The 23,086-nt window shown below is 35.8% G+C and overlaps 1 protein-coding gene across 1 annotated transcript; it reads left to right on the plus strand.

Annotated features, from left to right (window-relative positions):
- The first annotated feature begins 15,881 nt into the window (after positions 1-15,881).
- LOC145690947 (uncharacterized) lies at positions 15,882-21,849 on the plus strand. The gene is made up of 3 exons (XM_081766408.1): positions 15,882-16,119; positions 17,716-17,955; positions 21,456-21,849. Exons 1-3 carry the CDS (start codon positions 15,939-15,941, stop codon positions 21,683-21,685), a joined length of 651 nt encoding a protein of 216 aa, XP_081622534.1. The 5' UTR covers positions 15,882-15,938; the 3' UTR covers positions 21,686-21,849.
- Positions 21,850-23,086: the final 1,237 nt, after the last annotated feature.

Here is a 23,086-nt window from a genome sequence, read left to right on the forward strand (position 1 = left end):
TCCTAGTAGTCCAGATGCATACCCAGTTTAAACTCATAACCTACTCATATTCATCAAGAAATTTCCTGACATCATTTTAGTATGTTGAATCAATAATTACGACTAGCCGTAACTGTTTGTATTCAGTAATATAAAGGTTTTAGTTCCTATCTGGCAGTCTTTGGTCTAGGAGGTACTTTTGAAAAAGTCTAGTAGCCTGGTTTACTCTGTAAACTCCGTAAATATCATCTATCATCTTCCTATACTCGACTCATCTATTCTGACTTATTCTCTATCTTTATCTTATTCTATATCTTTATCTTTATCTCTATCTTTATCTTATTCTATATCTATTCTTTAATTATTCACTTAGCTTCTATCTTTATTAACTGAACCCTCTTTCTTCAATTCTTCCCACAATCTGGCACATCTCACCGCCTCCAATTTCATACCTATTGTACGTAGTCAGCCTTACCACACTCATCAACCACAACCATATTTCAGAACGCTGACGACACCTGCCATTTTCCGACGGTCCATATAGCGCAGTCCCTCACCAAACCATGACAATAAAACAAAACAAATGACACATTCGTTCCCTACCCTAGCATATGGTGATTAAGAATTGATCATACGAAAACACAGGCTATTATTTTCCTACCCGGTAGGGCATGTTCTCATATAAAAATCAAAATTGATGAAACCTTCACGTAGATCGTACACCTGTTCTGGCATCAAATACCTTTGCGTCACCTGGAGTCCACATCTCACTAAGAAACTAGTCCAACTGGAAAGATCGGATTCACCTACTCAAGCGCTTAGTTTGTGTAAGTGAGGCTAAAAGATTTGACAGTCAAAAGTCGAGGTGGTGTCGCAATTTTTGCTCGCTCTTATATACATGCAACTGAGATTGACGTTCGGAATTTTTGCGTCAAAATGCATTATGAGGTAATTGCATCAAAACTTTAAGAGTTAAATATTTGTATTGTGTGTATCTATAGGACCCCTTCTGGTGATTTAGGAATTTTCTTTAAAAAATTTTAGAAACTTCTAGCGAACTTACGTAGAAAATTTAGTAGTGTAGTTATCTGTGGGGATATAAATATAGATTGGTTAAAGCATTCAACTGATAAATCTGAGTTTCAAGATATGTTAAATTTATATGAACTACAAACTATTATTAACGTACCTACTCGTCAAGGAAAGACAGCTATCGACCAAATTATTATTCCAAAAAGTAATCTTAAATGTTTGTTTGAAGTTACTGAACTTGGATTTTCTGATCATGAAGATATTTATTGTAGAATACCTACAGAGAAACTGGCAAATGGAAGTCCGAAACCGATAACGAGAACAACCAGATTATTTTCAACAGAAAATATAAATTATTTTTGTTTTCTATTATCTTGTGAATCTTGGAATCCCTTGTACGACTTACCTAGTGCTAATGACAAATTCAATTATTTTGTTGATGTTTCCTTACATAATTTTAACATAGCATTTCCATTACAGTTACGGAAAGATCTTAATAACATGAAAAAGTGGGTCACACAAGGCATAAAAATTTCAAAGCAAAAGCCTATATATTATCATAAACTTAAGAAAACCTGTGTTAATTTACCAGCTAAAGTTATTACGCATATAAAAACATACAAAAGAATATATCAGAATGTTATTCGAACAGCCAAAAGAATCCAGAATAACACTAATACACGGATATAAAAACAAAATGAAAGGTGCGTGGAACGTAGTAAACAATTCATCAAAGACTGTTCCAATGCGCGAAATATCACAAGTTAATTATAGAAATAATTCTTTCGCTGATCCTGCTGCCATACTGAAGTCTTTAATCAGTATTTTCTTAATACGAATTTACCACCTGGAAAGTCGGATCTCGCTGTAGATTCAAATATTCCATGCAACAAATATAGTATGTATGTAACTCCGGTAACTGAAGAAGAATTGTTGAACTGTATTAAAAGGCTTTCTAGTACCCGTTCTGCAGGTATAGATGCAGTCTCATCCCTAATTATAAAAAAGAGTGCGCATTTAATAGTGAAACAACTATGCTTTCTTGTAAATGTATCATTTGAATCAGGCGTTTTCCCCGACAGCTTGAAGACTGCAAAAGTTAAACCTTTGCACAAAAAAGGAAATATTCATGATGTTCAAAACTATAGGCCTGTATCTATTTTGTTTGTTTTCTCGAAGATTTTTGAATCACTAATGTTATCGCGCTTGAGAAATTTTATATCCTGCCATAACCTATTCTCGTCTTCTCAACATGGTTTCCAAAAAAACAAATCAATTGATACAGCGTTGTTTAATTTTATTAAAGAGGTTTCTAGAGTACTTGATAAGGGAAAATATGCAGTAGGTTTATTTGTTGATTTCTCCAAGGCATTCGACAGTGTTCAACATTCCCTTCTACTGGCAAAACTCCAGAAATATGGTATTGGGGGTGTCGTACAAGAATGGTTTTGCTCGTACCTGACAAACAGAAAACAAGTAGTAAATATACAAAAAGTAATTAACAATAAGCAAGTCACATTTTCATCCAAAACTGCTACTATCTCTGCTGGTGTTCCTCAAGGCTCAATTCTTGGGCCAATTCTTTTTTTATTTTACATAAATGATCTTGTTCAATATATGTATCCCGAACATATTGTACTATATGCTAACGATGTAAAAGTCCTTGTAACAGCGGACAATACAGTTGAACTAGAAAGTAAATTAAAACAAACTGTGGAGCGTTTGATAAAATGGACATCTCAGAATCAACTGCTGATAAATGCAAAGAAAACAAAAGCACTAAATTTTCATTACTCATGTACACCTCGAACAGTACCTCCCATTGTGATAAATTCAACTGATGTAGACTATTCAAAATCCACTAAATTTTTAGGTGTAACAATAAGCAATAGGCTTACATGGGATGCACATATTACTGAGCTAAACAGCAAATTAAGCCGTATCTGTTTTGTAATTTATAGACTACGTGGTTCAGTGTCAAAAGAAACTTTGCTCTTATTGTAATATAGTAAGTTTAAATCCTTGTTAAATTACGGAATAATTTTCTGGGGAGCCTCCTACTCCAGTGTTACTACTTTTCGTCTAAAGAAAAAGGCAATAAGATCTATTTTTAATCTATCACCAAGGTCCTCATGCAAAAGGGTCTTTCAGTCAAATAAAATTTTAACTGTGCCTTGTCTGCACATATACAAAAGTATCATATATGTAAAGAGAAATGACAGTAGTTTTCTTCATGTTGACGATGTACATTCATACAACACACGACAAAAGAATAACATATTCACAGCATACCAAAACTATGCGTGCACCAAAAGAAGTGTTCTTCCTATGTTCGCTAAGTTATTTAATAATCTCCCAAGTTATTTGAAGGATACCAAAACCTACGAAATTTCAAAAATGAACTATTTAATTTTTTGTGTAACAGAATGTATTATCATATTAATGAATACTTGGGTGATAGTTTGTAAAATAATGTAATATCAATTATATTGAAATATCTTATTATTATTTGACAAGTCCTATGTACTGGTCTCTGAACAATAATGTACGACATGGATGAATAAAGAATGAATGAATGAATGACAATACGTTGTACGTATATGGTATTCATACGAAGTATCTTAATATATGACACACTGCCTGAACATACACACAGTCAATATTCTATCAGAAATTCGCTGCCTTGGAGAGGCACGTTCCTAGCTTAGCACATCCAACATGGTTAGAGTAAGAACTAGTTGATTTACACTCCTATTGTGTCATCTCGAAATTTCTTACTCCGTAGAATTGAACGCGCATTTACAAGCGCCATTCTATGTTACTAGATATCGTACCATACGACCGAGGTCACGACGCACTATCATCTTATGTCCTAACACCCTGTAAAACTTGATGACACTATTCATTTCGCACTTCGATTATGCTATACTGTAAGCCTATCTCATTTTTTTTTCAAATCACCAACCACATAAATATTCATCCTTTACATATTCATCATAATATATAAGTAACCGTAAATATCTACTAACATTCCTTGGGCTTTCTCACTGTCAACTTGCATTTTTCAGCTATAACGAATAAGTGTGAAATGGCATTCATGGCGCTGCATTGTACTTACTTAAACACCGTCTTCGCCGTAAGTCAAAATGTAATAAACATCTGTTATTCACTGCAAAGTAAAAATCATTCTTGGTCTGCCACGATTATCAGCCAGTATCCTGATTGTATGTTGTCTTTCTTCTCACTCACATCACTACATATAGTTGTCACTTCGGTATAAATATACATAGGCTATTAGTAAACTATACCGACAAATTGTAAGAGGTAATTCATCATATCAAAATAAGAGAAAAAAGTTCATATAGACCTGTGGAGAAAAGTGCATAAATTCAAGCTAAAGCTGTTCACGTTCGCGAGAAACCCAAATTTCAAAAGGCCCTATTTCAAATTCGAGAAACTTTGGATTGTGGTCACAGTAATGTTTTTTGACCTACTGCGCATATTTAAACTGTTCCGGTTCCGATTCCTGCTCCGACACCTTTTCCGACTCAAGTTCCAGTACCAGTAGCCTGTTACGACCACCTTTTTTCAACCCTTACGTCACAGAAGACTAGGACCTATTTTTCCTTCCCTAAAGAAATAGTACACCCACTTGGTTGCGCATTTCCAACTTAGTAGACATTACACACATGCAAGGAAAAACTACAGTCTCAGCTTCCGGTTGCGATTGAACACAGCAGCAGACTACAAAAGCTACAGCGTAAGATAATGAACACATATTCCAACTCCTATTGAACATAATAGAGCAGTGAATCGCTCCCTACCTGCGTGCGATTTCCTTTAGCCTTGCCGGCATAACGTTCCAGCTCTCTCTTTCTCTCACATACACAACACACTTGGTTTATGGAGCACTTGGTAGCGCATGCGCAAACTGTTCCGGATCCTGTTCCAACATCATTCCGGTTCCGGAGCAGACTACGCGCAACGAATGGCCTCTTACGACCACTGTTTTCAACCCTTATAAAAGGCAATGACTTATTTTTCTTTCCCTAAATAACAAAGTACACACATTGCGCATGTGCAGTTCTAATGTAGTAGAAATTACAGTTCCAACATCCGGTTCCGGTTGAACACAGACATAGAAGACTATGACCACAGACTACAAAGGCTACTACATAGGACTATGAACACATATTCCAACTTCTATTGAACATAGTAGAGCGGCGGTTCGCACTCCGCTTGCGTGTAGTTTCCTTTCCAGCTCATGAACACATACATACTTGGTTCAGGAAGAAATTGGTGGCGATGAACAAACTGTTCCGACTCTGCTTCCGCCTTAAGTTCCAGTACCGGTACCGGTTCCTCCGGAGCAGACTACGCAACGAATAGTACGTTACGATCACTTTTTTGAACCATTATAAAAGACTCTGACTTATATTTCATTCTCATATACACTCACCCCCCACACACACTAGATTACGCATGCGCACTTCCAATTTAGTAGCAATTACAAGCATTAATAAAAAGTACAGTTCCAACTCCCACTCCTTGATCTTATTGAACACAGCAGCAGCAGCAGCAGCAGCAGCAGACTACAAAGGCTACAACACAGAACTATGAACACATATTCCAACTCCTAATGAACACATTAGAGCAGTGGTGCGCTCCCTGCTTGCTTGTGTTTTCCTTTCCAGATCACACACACACACTTACTTGGTATACGGAACACTTGGTAGTGCATAAGCGAACTGTTCCGACTCAAGCTGGAGTACAAGTTCCGGGTCCAAATACACAACACAGGAGAAACTGCACCCGTCTAAGAGCACAACAACCTTTTTAAGATTACGCAAGAAAGTTTACGACAGATCAACAGATTAGGAAACACATATTCCATCTCTTACTCTAGAAAGGCTGATACCATATACAGAAGCGGCCGATACCATATGCGTATTTTCTAAATAACATAGAAAATCTATCCGTTTTACTCGTTCAATTTACGACGAGAAGAGTGAAGCAGACATTAAACACACACACACACACACATACACATGGTTCCCGGAGCAGTTGGTAGCGTATGCCTAATAAAATTGAAGTTCCAATTAAAAAAAAAAAATAACACGCAAGGGCAGAAACGTTCCAGTTCCGGTAAATGATATTTACGGCGGAGAAGATATTATTGTACCTTAAAGTTTATGTGGAATACGCACTTTTATAACAATTTTAAACTATTAGTATAAAACACGGTATATAAAGATTTCCGATGTTAACCAATTTGCATAAAACTCGGTATATAGGGTTTCTCTAACATGCTGATTACAAATATATTTGTTTTTCCCCCTAGTTCCTACAGTTAAGTGAAATACACCCTTTTATAACAAATTTAACAGATTTGGATGGAACACGGCATATAGGGGTTTTAGGACATGCTGATTACGATTATATTTATTTTTACATAAGTCCAACAGTTATGTGGTATACGCCCTTATTATTCCAATTTTAACCTAGTTCGATGAAACTAGGTATATAAAGGTTTTCAAACATTCTGATTACGAATATAATTTTAATTTTATCTAGGTCTTGTAGTTTACGTAAAATACGTCTTCTGTATGACACTCTTAACGGATTTAGATGAAGCTCGGCATATAGGGGTTTTCGAACATGCTGACTACGAATATCATACTTATTTTTATCTAGGCCTTATAGTTTATGAGGCATACGCACTTTTATGACACATTTAATCTTTATGGCCTTCTACGATAACTTTTTCATTCGCTAAATCACATACAATGCCTACCCGTATTACTCGTTTTGGTGTGAAAAACGACTATGGGAACATAATAGCAGAGATTTTAAAATATAATATCTGCGGTTTGTCAGCGGTTCGCTCTCACTTCGCGTGTCGTCTTATTAGTTATCGGGCATATGCGTGGGACGTAAAATTTAAAAATTCCTATTATGGTTACACACACACACATCGTAAGAATCGGAAGTGCGTGAGAGACGTGTGTCGCGTCGCTCCGCGGAAAGTATTCGGGAAAATGGTTTTCAGGTTGAGCAGGAGATATACCGCTTACCTGCGTGTGCGTTAAATTCTTTGAAACAACTGTGTGAAAACAGAATTTGGAAATTTTAAAAAATAACGGAGATTTTAACTAAAATATCTAGTGGTTTTTACTGAATTATAGTGCAATTTTGAGTGCTAATACGAAGACGTGGAATCTTGAGGACAAAAAAGTAAATACCGCAACGTTGCAACTTTGCGAGGAAGTTAAAGTGCGAACGAACTGTGAAAGTGTGAGTGTCCGTGTGGAAGGCTAAAGTCCATTTCCCGCGGTTGTAAAAGTGCGTACTACAAATTACACCTTATTGTAGCCGTAGTAAACAATAATAGAAACACGTGTTTCTCTTAATAAATACGTTTGAGTGAAAAATAAGAGTTGCGTGATAGTGAGTAGAGTGCATACTAAAATTAGTACAGTAGTGTTTTTTTTTTTAGTAACAATACTAAAACACGTGCTTATAGTGCTTACTGACAGAAGAAAGAAACACCAGAGCTGAAACACATGGTGACTACATACATTTCTCTACATAATTTTAGTGATACCACACAAGCTTCTGAAGAGGCAGTGAAATTTAATAAACTTTTAACGCTGTGACGAGCGGGCAACAAATATAAAATAAGGTATTATTGTGTGCACACTCCCAAAGGGATTTTTTTAAACTATAGGACAAATAGAGAAATACCGAAATCATTACATAAACATAATTTTGGTCGTTCCTGGGGTAATATTCCCCCTCCCCATGTTCTGTAAGATGGATCGAGCAATGGAACGAAATCCAAGATACGCAGGTAGTAATTACACAGACATGCTTGATAAATTGGATGAGGAACAAAGGCAAACTACAAGTTTGAGATCACAAAATGTCGGCAGAGTAAATTTAGAAGAGAAAACAAGGGAAGAGAGTGGAAAAACATTTTCACAAAGTGACAAAAGGTTGAGAGAGTCGCCGAATTCAAATGATAACAAGAAAAAGAAGCAAGGTATCCCAGCAGGGTCAGCTATAAACATAGAAGAAGACCAAAATAACAGTTCAATTTTCGAAAACGTTGACGAAGATGGTAGAGATGACGATAAACAAAACAAGATGATGGAGGAAGATTTAATAAAAGAATACGAGGTGGCATTAAGCTTTGTAGAGCAAGTCGTAAAAAGGAGTAAAGCTAGTTCAGCTATAACTCGCAGCATAAACAAGCATCTGTTAGGATGGGTTATCAAACAGGCTAGAGCTGAAGAAGTAAACAGTCAATTGAAAGTAGAAGTTAAGAAACTGAAGGAAGAAAAAAAAACAATTAAGAGCAGAATTAGACAAAGCAAAACAACAAAAAGAAACAAAAACGTAAGAGAAACCCCTGTACTCAACTATCGCAAGTAAAGATCAAACTGTAGAGAAACAAATAACAAAACGTACACAAATAATAGAAAATACTAGAAACAAACAAAAACCAACACTGTTTCTCAATGCTAAAAATAATGAGAACATTAAACAAGTCAGAGAAAATTTTGTTAAATCAGTCCCCAGTAGCACGGCGACGTGGGACCCATATTTGTGCGACATCGGCCAATGTCGGCGTCGTGGATCTAAACTGGCCCACAATAACCCAGCAAGTTCCCATATGGGTCCCACATGGGAACTTGGTGGGCTTGCCGAGGTTGATTTACTGATATGGGTCCCACGTGGGAACTTGGTGGGCTTGCCGATGTTGATTTACCGATATAGGTCCCACGTGGGATATAAATAGGCTTGCCCACCAAAAAGAAAAAAAACAGGAAACATTTCCTTTTTACAATGAATAAATTTGAAACACATGAAATTAACATTTTGATGGTTCTGTGGCAATTATTTGAAAAAGTAATTTTTCGATTCGGCCTCAATCTATGTCGAATCGATGTCGATCGGAGTACGCAGATTGTTTGTCAACTGTTCACAGTTTTAAAACCATAACACCGTATTGCGCAACAAGCGGTGCGAAGCGAGGAAAAAGCAGGAAATATATTTATGACTGTTGTTTGTTGTGGTTTTACCATCAATTCGTATTTATTATTGAAGGTGAGTATTAAAATTATTTTTCTTCCATTAATAGAATGCATATTTTATCTTTGATTTGCATGAACGATGTCGACTATAGATTAAGAGATCCACATAAACTGTTCCAAATAAATTTTGGCTAGTATATAGTCCGCGCTCGATGCAAGAAATCTGGTACTGGTTTTGTTGTAATAGGTGCAAACATGTGTAGACATCACTATACTTAGTCGTGAATAATTTTGATTTATGGTCTTCAGGCATAGGAGGCTCAGGCCGAGACGGTCAAATATTGGAACGATTTATTTACTACTTAAAAAAATGCGTTAAAAAGTACTTTAAATTGAGAGATTATGACAAATGGAGGTACTATCGAGTTATTCACTACCGAATTGGCACATTCTTGCATAGTTTCAGGTTAGGTTAAGATCAGCAAGATTTTACTTTTTATAAAACAGTGGTAGATGCACACGCATCGCAACTGATTTGTGTTAATTACAAGGGACACAGTGTTGATAAATATAACTTGTAACTCTATTTTAAGTAAGTTAATTTACTATTTTGCTCCTTGTACTTAATAAACTTTAGGTGAGCGCATACTTTCGCTGTTCTGCGCAACGTAGGATCTTGAACCCAGCTGTTGGTGTAGGGGAAGAGCATCCGCCTGTCACGCAGCACTTGGGTAGTTCGAGCGTGGTTTGGAATCCCGCGCAGGCCTGACTGAGGCTTTCCTCCGCCCCACAATGCGAATGCCGGGATAGTACGTTCTCTTGAAAGACCAGGGCCACTTCCTGTCCAAATCCTAGTTTTACCTGAAGGATCGATCCCTTCTTTTTGTCCTTCCCATGAATAAATAAATAATCAAAATAAGGTCTTGCCGGTTAGGTCATGTTAGGTTAGTTTCTGTCTGCCACTACGTTGGTTTGCCTGTAACCGCCATTTGAAAACTAGAATTGGCGATGAAAATACAGACTCACACGTAGGTTACTTAGCCTGTGATTGTCACTCAGAAACTAGATTTGCCTAAAAACTAGCTAGGTTGGTTAGATCTCTTCCGAAATAACTTACAGGCTGATGTGCCAGCCATGAAACAAATTAAGGAAACAGTACAGTGAAGTATTCTGATGTAGACCTATCTTTATTTCCATGTAACATTTGCTATCTTATTTTTTTCTCGGAATTATGTTTCTGTTCATAAAGATATTATGTTTTTATGTATCTGCACACAAGTACAAATATCTATCGTACTATAAATTGGGGTAACTGGAAGTTCTGGGTAGTGACGTGTAAAACTTGGAAAAGTCATTGAATTTGATCTTGGCAAATAAGTGAGAACCTTGCCCTGGGAAAACTTGTTTGAATAGTGGACCATGGTAATTGAGTGTGAGTGAATTCAAGTTAACGTTTTGAACGAGTTGTTGAGCTTCCAAGGACGGGACCTACGGTTTTACGTGGGATACAAATAACGTTTATCCCCACAGGAATCTAACCTGGAATCATGGATTATAAGGTAGCAAGTGTTACCACTTATCTACGGGGAACAACCCCTGGGATCAAGCCCAGAACCTCCTGAATGCTACCCACGCTCTACCACTGAGCTACGGTGCTTCAGTGGCAGGGTTGGCTGGTTTAAACCAGCTGTTATCTTCAAAAAGCAACTGCTTTAAACCAAAAAACGAAAAATGTCCGAAAAAGTGTAAGTGTTCGCAAAATCTTGATGAAAACACATTTGTGGGTTATCACGTTTCACTCCCGTATATTATTCGTATTATATTCAGACCTAAATTCCCCATTCATTACTCAAAGAGATTAAACTACAAAAGCAGTTTTTTTTTATAAATTTATGAATGTTTCTTTTGTGATTTTTTATAGTTTGTTATTATTGTTATCCAATTGCAATCAAAGAAAAATTCTAAATATTGTTTCGTTTTAATAATGTTTACTATTGGTAAAATACATCGAAGTGCCGAACTTTTTTTGGGGGGAGAGGGTCATAAAAAACACCAGAGGCATTTATTGAAATCAGAAGTATTTATTTATGTATAAATGGAAGTGGATTCAAATAATTCGTATCTTTATTCACTTTTCTTACTGATATGCAAATTAAGTCGTTATATTTCTTTAACTTGGACTAATAAAAGTCGTAGTGAACTAATTTGAACTAAATTAGTTCTTGTGTACACTGCAGTATTTTGAAATTGTTCATATGTAATTCTGTAGATTGGCTTCACTTGCGCAACGGTTTATTTTTTAATTTTTTATTTTATTTTTATTTTATTTTATTTTTTTTTGTCCTTTTGAAATGGCTCTTGACAATTATATTAACAAGTATGTAAAGATCAGTACAATGTATTTTTATCGGGAGTCCTTCTTGAGTGCGTCGGCAGACGTATCGCCAATTTAATCCTGGTTTCGAGTTCAAATAGAGGACAATTTCTCTCGGATGTAAGCCGAGAAGCGGTTTGGATTTAGCTTTAAGCTTATGTAACCCCATTGTTGTAATATAACACGAAGGCGAAACAAACTTATTTCTGTCCATATGTGATATAAATACATAGAGCAAATTATTTAAACCAAAAAAAAAAAAAAACAGTTTTAAACAAAAAAACCGGGTTTAAACCAAAAAAAATGGTTTATTGGTTTTTCAATAAAAACCATGGTTTTTGCCAACCCTGTTCAGTGGTTACCGCAAACCTTTTATACACCATGTACAGTAGCAAACATATTCCAGATATTGTATGCGAGAAACAGTAGGCTCTATAAATACATTGTTAAGGTCGAAACACAGTTAATATAGTGTATACGGGTTAGATACTAGAGATGCTATATTTTTTATGCGAACAGAAAGCGGGGCAAGTCTGGTCATAACAATTTTAGACGTTCGATGTCGTTGAATTAAAATTTCCTTCATTGCCTAAGAAGGGAAGATAAGGAGTAGAGTGGATATATCACATGGATAAAAACGGAGCCTAATGACAAAAATGGTCCAAAATAAGGAAAATAGGAAATGTACTCACGAATAGACAATCAGATTATCTTAAATAATAAGCATCCTCGACGTTATGATTGGAAAATGCACATAGATGAAACAGTAGAGAAGAAAAACAAACTGGTAACTTTTTTTTCTTATTGTTTCATCTGTGCATTTTCCGTCCACAACGCTGCGGATATTTAAGCGAAAGCTACGAAGATAATCTGATTGTGTCTATTCGTGAGTTCACTTCCAGGTCATACCGCAAATTAGCTTTGAATAAACCGTATAGCGGAGGACCATATGTTTAGGGGTTGTGGGTGAAGAATATAGAGCAGTGAGTTATAGTGGGTTCATGATTGGTATCTCTGTTTATAAGGACAGTTTTGTTCAAGTCACTACAGGGAAATAGGCAAAGTTACTAATATTATTGAGACAAATAGCTCGAATGATCACCCATCCATTTGGTTGATATATTTGGATGTTCCGATAGAAGGTGACTATTATTCCTTCCCATGCAGTTTGCAGTTGGTATTTGTTTATGTGTGGCAAACTGTCGAATAAGATATCCCGTGCTTCCTTTACCTCTGTGACATCAAAATGTATTGTGTTTGGAAAAAAATACGCTGCAGTGTTTTCTCATTCAGTGTTGAGTTTTTTTTAATAGCATATCTGTAGACAGAATCAACATGACCTCAGGAAGAAAAAATTGTTGCGTAGCAGCTTTCACTGACGAGGACGGAGCACTAGAAGTTATACCTAGTAAATGGCTTAAAAACGAAAATGAATGCCTTTGGCCTAAAACATCATCCGTTAGGCGTATTCAAAATTTTATCAGGGACTGTAAGGAGCCATCTGCTGATTGGACAGTTGTGAACATAAAAATCTATGGACAATCCAGTGAGTACTATTTGTATTTTCTTTCATCTGTCTCGTTGTGTTTTTGAGTATTTATACCTCAATTTTGAGTCAAAATGTAATATTATTGCACTATTTTCTGCATTGAAATACAAGATCTATCATGCGGAGCAGCCGTGATTCAGTTGGTAGCGCGTTATCCTAGTATTTGGTAGGTCGCAGATTTCAGCCCGGTGGCTGGCCATCCTGACTAGACACCATGTCCGCATTCTGGAAAATCAGGGAAACAAGAAATAAACATAAATGCCAGGGAAATTGCAAGAGGTTGTTTCGGATTACGTTTGTTCCTGTTTTATTCATTTATAACGGTTACTAACGGTGAACTCACCTGTTCGACGCTCCAGCGTTACAGGTCGAAATTTGTGAGGTAATTTTTGTCAAAACAAGGAAAAGTTTAAAGGTTTAATTCCATTGTAATTTGTATACTTGTGACTACAGTTCGAGAAGCTTAGTTGGTAAATAAAGCTCATAAAGTAAGCTTGTTCAAATTCATAGCTTCCTGTCACCAGTTGTTTCGTGACAAATATGCTAAAAAAATGTCTTCCATTTTAATACATTGCTGGAATACAGTCTTATTGAAGAAAAAAGAAAAAAATGGTGTCCTCTTTACATTACAAGTTGGTATGAGTTGATATATATTTGTATGACCTAAAATGAACTTTTTGTGTTAGGACCTTATATACTAAATTAGCTTTTAGAATCCATGACGTTTCTTACAGGATTCTTAAAGTGCTTTTGAAATAACATTAATTAAAGTAAATAGTATATGGAAGAAAATAAAGAAATCAGGGAAAAGTAGCAACTTCAGTCAGGGAAATAAGAAGGATTTTTTCTTTGTGTGTGTGTGTGTGTGTGTGTTTGTGTTAACTATGCTAGAGTTTTTTCCGGGATCTTATACTCAGTCAAATCAGGCAAATGCTGAATATAGTACCTTAAAGACAAGGCCTGGATAACTCTCTCCAAATCCAGCCTTGCACTATCTTATCGTGAGCAGGAAATGTCAAAGGTACGTTAAATAAAGTTAAAAAATAAATAAATAAAATTAAAATGCTAGTATTCTTAGGCCTTCTATTCTTAGTTCTGTTACAGGCTTACTTACTCTCGAATTTCAGTCGTGAATAACTTTTTAGTTCGTAAACAGATTTGTTTTATTTGGGATATTCTAATATTTAATGTTTTACAGTTAGCTAAGAAATCACAACTGAGGGTAAATCCATAACCATGTTGCTTTCTTATCGTGTATGGTTTTCACGCCAATAATAATTTCGCAGCTACTTTCCCTTATCAGTAACTGTAGAATATATGTATTTTTTAACATTTCAGATTCATTTCAAAAAGCTACAGTAAAGACTGACAAAGCTTTACTGACTTCAAACGTTAGTAGTGATTCTTCTGACGAAGAAATTTATTCAACAAGATGTCGCAGAAAGCCACAAAGATATTTGTCTGAAGAGGACAGTGATGACTCATATCCAGGAACTAAGAGAAGACCATATGAAACTTTTAACGAATGTAATGTTCCAAGTCCCCCAGCACCTATTCGGAAAGGTAATTATGCTAAATATATTTTATATTCATAACTTCGTTCAAGAACATTGCTTGTCTCCTCATATATATCTCTCTTGATTGTAATTTCAACGCAAATTAAAAGTTTAGCTCGTAGCTGATTCGTTACATAGGACTATGTATTGAATCGCGTTTTAAATATACTGTATATATTTTTTTTAAATGTGTGAAAGTTAAAATTATCAAGATTTCGTGGGTGATTCTTTATTGCCAGGGAGTTGACCTTCTTTTGCAGTGTTTGTTTCAGAAAAAAAAATGATCCGGGGGTTACTCTTAGTATTATGAGGGGCTGAAATAATATATTTTCCCTCTGCTGGTTCTATTCCAGTACGTTTTAACCATTTCGTCCGGGGGGGGGGGGGCAAAAAAACAGGCCTGAAAGGAACACTGTTCTTTCGTATTACTATGTCAGTGCAGACGTTACTTAAATGTGAAACTATATACTATTTTGGAGAAAGTTTATTGCTACTTCGTCTGAAAAACATTGAAAAGTAAGGCTGGCTGAAATAGTAGACAGATAGAAGTAACCTACAATGTTTTATGAACCTGTTGGAAACAATTTATTCGTTAGATGTGCAGACTAGTTGTTGTAATGTGTACAACAAGCTTAGTGAGAAGCCCTAACAACTAAAAATAAGATGTCTAGTTTGTTTACTTTTATAAACAAGTTTTTCAATTTGGAGTCCAAAATTGGCTACTTGCTATGTTCAAGCAAGTCTTACGTAACAAATCATTCAGACTCAGATCTAGTCTCAAGTAATTTATTTCTATGAAAAGGCTTGCTAGTTGTTTTTCTTCTTCTTTTAACGAGGTTGTTAATACTTTCGCCTTTTATCGGATAAATGCTATCTTCTCATGATTGTAAACTACAGAAAAACCGGGCTCGTAATGCAAACTGTGTCGTTAAATTGGCTCTATTATGAGTATACATCAATAAATAAATAAATGAAAAAATAACGTACACATTAAATATTCATTTAATTATGATATGGAGTCTATTTAGGACAAGATCAAACAAGGAGATAAACAGCGTTAGTATCTTTTAACGTTGTGAGTTAATGTAATCAGTGTATGATTTCTGCGATTTCCGGAGAGGGGGATAAATTCATCAATAGCTCAAAAAAGTGGGGTTTATTTCCACCATATCCAAGGTTGAGAGGTATTTCGAGAAACAGAGAGGAGAAAGTTCCAGCCATCCCCCTACAGATAGAATACTGGATGTAATCATTGTAACATTTTAAACATGCTTTTAAAACCATAAGTTGTCACCTGCTTATTGTGTACCTAACAGTCTAGTAAAAACTGGATGTTTGTATAATTTCATCACTTGCTTTCAGAGTCGCTTCGAGTATCTATAGGAGGAATTGCGGAGGTAAACGTATCATCTATGGTGCACAATTCAAACGGAGGTTGCTCGTCTGCATCACATCGTAAAAGTCCAAATGGACCTTTACCATCCCACTCCCAAATCCAAACTCCATGCAGAATGTCAGCGTTGTCAGTTGCCACTACTTCATGTGCAGATACAGACAGTACCTTCACATCAGCTCGTTTAGGAATTGGCAGTAGTAAGTATCCAAAGACTAAACTGTATTGCTAAGCTTACTTACGTGTGTCGTCATTATTAAATAACCAAACAAAATGAAGACTATATTGCTTCTTTAGAGACATTTTGAACCCTGCTAGCTCGAGAGTGTGGCAGCACGTAGTCAATGCATCGATATTCTCCGACCACTTAGTGTGGCCGTCTTGACCCAGTAGTCTCCGAGATTATCATCAATTTTTGTTAATGAAAAACGAAATTATGGTAAAATTATGGTATGCTTGGAAATTGAAATTGTTATGTTCCAAGCCGTGCGAAGGAAGGGGGGGGGTCCGAACCCTTCTCTTCCTCAAAAATAGATTTTTGTGTAACTAATATAAATTTCGTACTAATTACATTTTAAAACATATATATCATACTAAGATTTACTTTTTACAGTGAAACCTTTAGTGTTTAAGATCTCCGAAAGTATTTCTAGATCCGGCGTTCCTTTCGTAATGGAAGTACTTCTTGGCTTTAAAATTCAGAACATATAATCTGTAATTCTAGTTTTATCACATTTTGTTTTGCAGCGCATCCTGTTGGAATGGTTGCTTTGGAATTATTCTGTTCCATATTAGAGGAGGCTTGTGGGCAAGCGTATGTTAGGAGCGATTAAACTCCCAACCTTTTGAATGCTAAACCGACGGGTTGACGATATAAAGTTTGTACCATGAAACAGAAAAATTTATATTTTTGTACAAAACAGCGTCTTGTTAGTCATTTGTTTTTTCTTACTGCCTGTGCGCAGGTAGGAGACAAAATTGGCAGGTAGCAGACAAGTCGACACACCGATATGCCCTCTCGTGGCGCTTCTGGTTTCTTCGCTTGCTTACCAACACACACTTAAGTTTTTATTGTTGCTCTGGCTGAGATTCAAACGAACCCAAATTAGGCAAATTCCGTTCAGGTGTCATAATTGTCACACCACAGAGACGCGATCAACGTTCTTTGAATGTTAAGCATTCCTCGCACCCCATTTGAAACCGTTACTCTGCTAGTATCGATATTTAGACATTGTTCCATATACGGAGGTTCTGCAGAGAAACATTGGAGCATATCATTCTTATACTACATTAATTTGAAAGTTGAAATATCAAATGTAACTGCATTCTCTCGCAACAGGAGTTTTTGCAGTAACCTTTCTCAGCAGAAGACGGTAGAATGCCTAGATATTGACACGAGCAGGCTATTTTATTCCATTAGGACACTTGAAATGCTCTACAGACATATAAAATTGACCCGAATGTGGTGTAATGATTAGGAAAGCCCTCAAACAGCAATTAGTAATTTTCTTGCAATAGACTTAAAAAAAAATAAAAAATAAAAATAAAACTGCTTATGCATTAATTATGAAGCTTTATCAATATGTGATTTAAAATTCATCCCGTATGTTGCTGTGGGTATCGACTTCAGGGTCAATATGAGATATGTGCCGGTCAGAACCTAGATGACTTTTGTTAATGGTAGTTGCGGCACACACGATCTTAAGGTAGAATAAAAAATATTTCAAACAATGTGTACCATTGCCTCCTTGGTCTTGTATTAATTTAGTATTTTTTTCTTTCTTTTGATATTTCAGCCGTTGAAAAAATATTCCAGTTACTGCAGAGAATCCAGCTAGATATGAAACATCTCAAATGTAAAGTTGATAAAATGGAAGCCAAAATATATGAGCTGCACCAAGTTCCCTGTAGTGGTAAAGAAGCTTTGCAATCTATAGAAAATGCAAACCTGCTAGCTGACAAGCTCCCTTTACGCAGTTTGTCTGTGGTTCATAATTTAGAAGAAGATTTAAGACAGAGAGATGGCTTCAAAATTGGTGAGTGGTATTCTTAAGTTCGTATTGACACGAAGTATTTGTAAATATCCTTCAGGTATTGTTTAAAAAGAAAACTTTTATTCTTTAAAAATGGATCTCGTGTGGCCAGATGCTTTTTCGGATGTACAGGTTGTTAAATTAATGCGTACCAAACAATGTAGGGGTGGGTACCTGACATGGAAACAAGAAAATGCTTTGTGACATGTGCATACCGATCAATAGGTTGGGAGATGCAGGCCGTCGAAAGCGTGGGAAAATAAATTTCAGAAGCCTAAAATTCAAACACTGTCCAACCAACGTAGAGAGTGCAGCTTCATATCTCATAAAGGAAGTCGTTGGTGTTCTATTGCAAAAATGCATGTTTCAAAATTCAGCAATGCATACAAAATTAATTTTACAAGGTGATGGTAAGCCAACAATGACTTACACTTCGGCTTTTCGGTGCCTTTGAAGAGTCCTTTCGCACGCAATGCACATTCTTTTAACATACATTTTTATATAGAACAGGTATGACTTCTTTTATGAGATATGTCATGAGCCTATAATATATTGCTGCGTACATGTACACTCATGTCCAAAATAATTGTCGCATATCTATAACTGTCTTCTTGTAAGAATATAATTTGATAATGATTTTGCAGGGTACTTTTAATACTATGTGTATAATCGGAAAACGTATATTTGAGGTAAATTTCACAGGAAACAAATTACAAATACGAAAATTAGAATGAGTAAAACAAAATGTTGCTAAATGGACAAGAAAGTTTTATTTTCGTTTTATTGTTCTTATTTAATGCTCTTTTGACATGAAGTTTGCCACATACATGTCTTTGCCGATTATACACATACTAGCATTATAAGAAATACCGGGCGAATGCGTTATCAAATTATATTCCTACAACAACATTTATAGACATGCGACAATAATTTTGGACATGAATGTACATCAGCCAAACTGGATTGGAGATGACGTATTTTTTATTTTTATGTATTTTATTTATTTTTTAATCTAAAGCTGATTATGACGTATTCTTAATAATGCAGTTTCAAATAAAATAAAATCGAATCAACTATTTCTCTAGCGTTAGCAGTTTGGACTGTGAGTTCTTAGGACTTATCATTTAGGTGTCCATATTGGATCTTAAATACTACTACTACTACTACCAATAATAATGCAATCCAATACTAGTTCGAAAATCTTGCTTTCACTGTATAGCACCTTCGTGTTTCAACAACAAAATCATAAGGTAGGATGGTTTACGGTTTCCTCGTGTCGTAGACATGTCTACAGTTATGCCTTGTTTGGCAATACCGGTACCATCTTCTACAACCTTTCCAACCATCTGCGGGTTCTCATAAAAATTAAGTGTTTAAGGGCAACTTCCACAGGTGCATGGATTCTCCAAGCCTTCGCTTTGCAAATAATTGAGAAGTCCCTTCACTTTTCGGGAATTCGGGAAGTCCTGGATACTTTCTTTGAAGTTCTCTAGCACCCATCTCCACCTTGGTAAGCGGAATCAGTGACTATGATGATGTCACGGTTTTGCAGGAAGCGAACTTGTAAGACAAACGGGCAATACGATCTCAGCAATTCTCGATCTCAGCATGTCGACGTACGACATGGTTATACAATGATTTAAATCAGCCTGTTCCTGTGCATTTGATTACGATTAGGGATCGAACGACACTGACAGAAGAATTATTTTTAAAAAAATCTACAGTATAAACTTAACGTACTACTCGTATAAGTAACATAACGTAGGCAAAATGTCTTTCTGTTTAATAATGAGCTAATACAGTGTTTTTTTTTTCCTATGGTATTATGTTCGGACAAAATACTCTTTCTCTTCGAAATTAACAACTTGCAGCAAGGCAAACAGACAAAGATTAAATAAACTTTTGCTGAAAATGGATACTAAACTAAATGCATGTCGAAAACAAATAAATGGAGACATTTGCGTTCAATTATCACATCCAACAATGCGCGGTACATTAACGATCCTGCCTATTATTGCTTGAAATTCAAGAAAATAACAAAGTTTTATTTCAGGCTGTCCGTTAGTTGGAAGTTCTACATAGACGCTGGGGAATAGTTTTCAGTATCCGCGTCCGTTATTGAGAATGTCAGCTATTCAGAAGTAATTTTCACATTGCACCCAATGTATTTCTGCCAGGAAATTGAAAACTGTCCGTTATTTTGAGATGTCCGTTAGAAGTTTTACTGTAAATATAATTTCTATGCGTCGTACAAAAGTCTAATGAAGTCGAAACAACACATTTATCCTTCGATTTTTGTCGTGCGACGAATATGGAATGGTTTAAACAGGTAGTAAAGTGACCTCACTTCAAGATATGTGCACTAGATTCACGCCACGATGTAGTTCGGGGCCCCTAATAATTTTAGGTCCTAGCATTCTGCCGTTTACGGATGAGACTGAGGAAAAGCCCCATTCGCGATGGTGTCGCTGATTCGCCTGTGTAGGATCTGAGTTCCTAAAGAATTTTGTTATATATATATAGTAGAGTCTAATTTCATCTTTCGGATGTATGGCGTTTTTTAGTATATATTTTTAGGAATCTTGGAGGGGGGTTACTACCAGTGAAATCCTTTGTTTAGGTGCCATTCTCGCATTATCCTAGTAAAAGTAAAGCTTGCGGTAATATCTCCCAAACAATACCAGAGTTACGAGGACAAGTTCCTCTTCGGATCGAATCGAATTCCTTAACAATATGTAGTAAGGGAACTGGAAGTGTTATTGTTCGTTGTGATCATTTTACTACAGGAATATGAAAAAAATTTTGAATCACCATCAGAGTAAAAGGTCATTCTAGAGGACAAAACATAATTCAATAATACGTTAGATACTCTCCTTTCATATGGATCCGTATCTGCTATGCTATACGCGTTCCTTGTCATATTCATTCATCAGTTTCTATTACTGCAGTTCGTGTTTGGAGATTTTTTTTCTGTCATATATCGAGGGTTCAGAGACCAATATGTGTTAATCTAGAAAAATGAAACTAAGAAAATTAGAGTTTTTTGGCATTTGTAGACATTTTAGGGCATTGGTAACGCTGTTATTCGCAGGTAAATAAAATCATTGCTTTCCTTGTTTTTGCCTCTGAAAGAAGTTGTAATTTTCTGTTAATCGCACCGTGCAAGTAAATTTTTAATTTTTGACTTGAAACGAGTCTGAGCCATCCACATATCGTTTTCCACTCCCTACTTCCTCTGTTTGACACCGAACGACAATGTCCTGTTAGATTAGCCTTTCGGGCACGTAATAATGCGCTCATGCGTACAATGGATGTTTTTTGTGCAATGTATAAAAGGTTTCTTTGTATTTTAGGAGAAAGTTATATTTTCGTTCGAATTTTATTTATGTAACTTCAAAATTAATCTGTTATTTCTCAATGATGACATTTGCTATTTAAATGTGTAGTCCCTTCTGGTGATACAGTATTATTGCATTGAGTTTTTACAATTTTTTCTTCTTCAGGAGCAGTACAACTCCGATTTCCTGATATACAAACTAGCGACATTGTCCGACGGATTGGGAAAGTCTTAAGTGGTTCGCGAGATTGGGATGGCTACAGATGTAATCGGAGAAGAGAACAGGCTCAAGACTTAGGGGAAGATGCACAGTCGTTCCGCGGGGAACCCGCAAGAGTCCAAGGACCACTTGAATTCACCTTGCAGAGTCACCCCGAAGGGAAAGCCGTGGGGTGATCGGTCCCGCGGCTAGTTGTGATCAACCCTCAGCAGCGTGTCTGATATAAACAAACTTATATGAACGAAATGTCTTATTGTAAATAAAATAGTAGACAATAATATGTTAAAGTACAAGAGAATTATAAACTTCATGAAAGTAACCGTTATTAATAGTTTTTTTTTAATTTATCACAGTAACTTTCAGTTCGCTAATTTGCAGATATATTTCCTAGTGATACATTTTTATAAGTTTTATGTTGTATTTTACTGCAAAGAACCTATCCAAATTAAAACTTTATAGTGGCATCCATATTTTACTGAATATAATGAGCTTTCCGAACTTCCGTGCTGTCTGTGTAAGTGTAAGGGATGAGTCCACACTACAGACCAGTGTGCGAATTAACGGATATTTTACAGTGGGATTTAGAAAAAAAAACTTTTGAGAAGTTAAAATTTATGGGAAACTAATAATTTACAGAAGAAAAGAACTTCCTAAATTTTCTCTAAATTATTTCAGGTTAAGTAGAAAGATAAATATTATCTGCATAGTTTCTTTGATTATATATTAGTTTCCCTAGTCGGGATGTGTAGCGGAAAAATTCGATGTTTGAAATAAATTTATTTACAGTGGCTTTCGTTGACGTAGAGTGTATATGATTTTTACGTGTTTAATTTTATTATACATATGATATATTGACATAAGGGTCAGGAAAATGGCCACTTATCAGTGAACCCTTTTTTGAATAAACTAAATAGTTTCCACACGTTGCGGAACAAGAGCTGATTCCTTCTTCAGTGGAAGGAAACAATGATGTATATGAAGAGTACGCGTTAAGAACAGTGAAGGTCACATTTTGAATATGCTCAAAAAATATTTTCTCCACACCAAAAGATGCAAAATAGTTGGTGAAAATAGGGCGTAGTCCACTCGCGAATGTACACGTGAGCGAATTACGACGTGTTTTCACCATCTTAATTGTATATTTTGGTGCTGAGAAAGAATTTTCTGAGCATTTTAAAACGTGCCCTTCATAGTCCTTCCTGCGAACTCTTCATATGGAATGAAATAAAATGGTGAAGACAGTGTCAACGTTTGGTAACTATTAAGTTGATGCAAGAGAAGATTCACTCATTTTTTATGTTGTTTCTATATTAATGATAATAAGTTACGTGTTTAAAAGTATTTATTTCCATTCGTTATGTTGGAAACAGCAAAACAATTGTACAATATATACCTCTATGCAATGAGTGAAGTTCACGAAAAAAAAAAGTTAGGGAATATGTTTTGTGTAAATTTTATTTTAATTATTTAAAAAAAATAAAAATGTGAATACTTCAATCTGAAAATGTTTTTATTATATACTGTTTTGTTTAGTCTAAATACTGCATCTCTGAAACACGCTAAATGTCCGACCGCCC

This window comes from Thermobia domestica, chromosome 7 (genome assembly GCF_964235325.1).
Source record: "Thermobia domestica chromosome 7, izTheDome1.hap1.1, whole genome shotgun sequence".
Taxonomy (NCBI): domain Eukaryota; kingdom Metazoa; phylum Arthropoda; class Insecta; order Zygentoma; family Lepismatidae; genus Thermobia; species Thermobia domestica.

Coding starts and splice junctions, on each gene's coding strand:
- LOC145690947 (XM_081766408.1), top strand. CDS start 15,939: ATGGTGCACAATTCAAACGGAGGTTGCTCGTCTGCATCACATCGTAAA. Junction 16,120..17,715: donor TCGTTTAGGAATTGGCAGTA/GTAAGTATCCAA, acceptor TTGATATTTCAG/CCGTTGAAAAAATATTCCAG. Junction 17,956..21,455: donor GAGAGATGGCTTCAAAATTG/GTGAGTGGTATT, acceptor TTTCTTCTTCAG/GAGCAGTACAACTCCGATTT.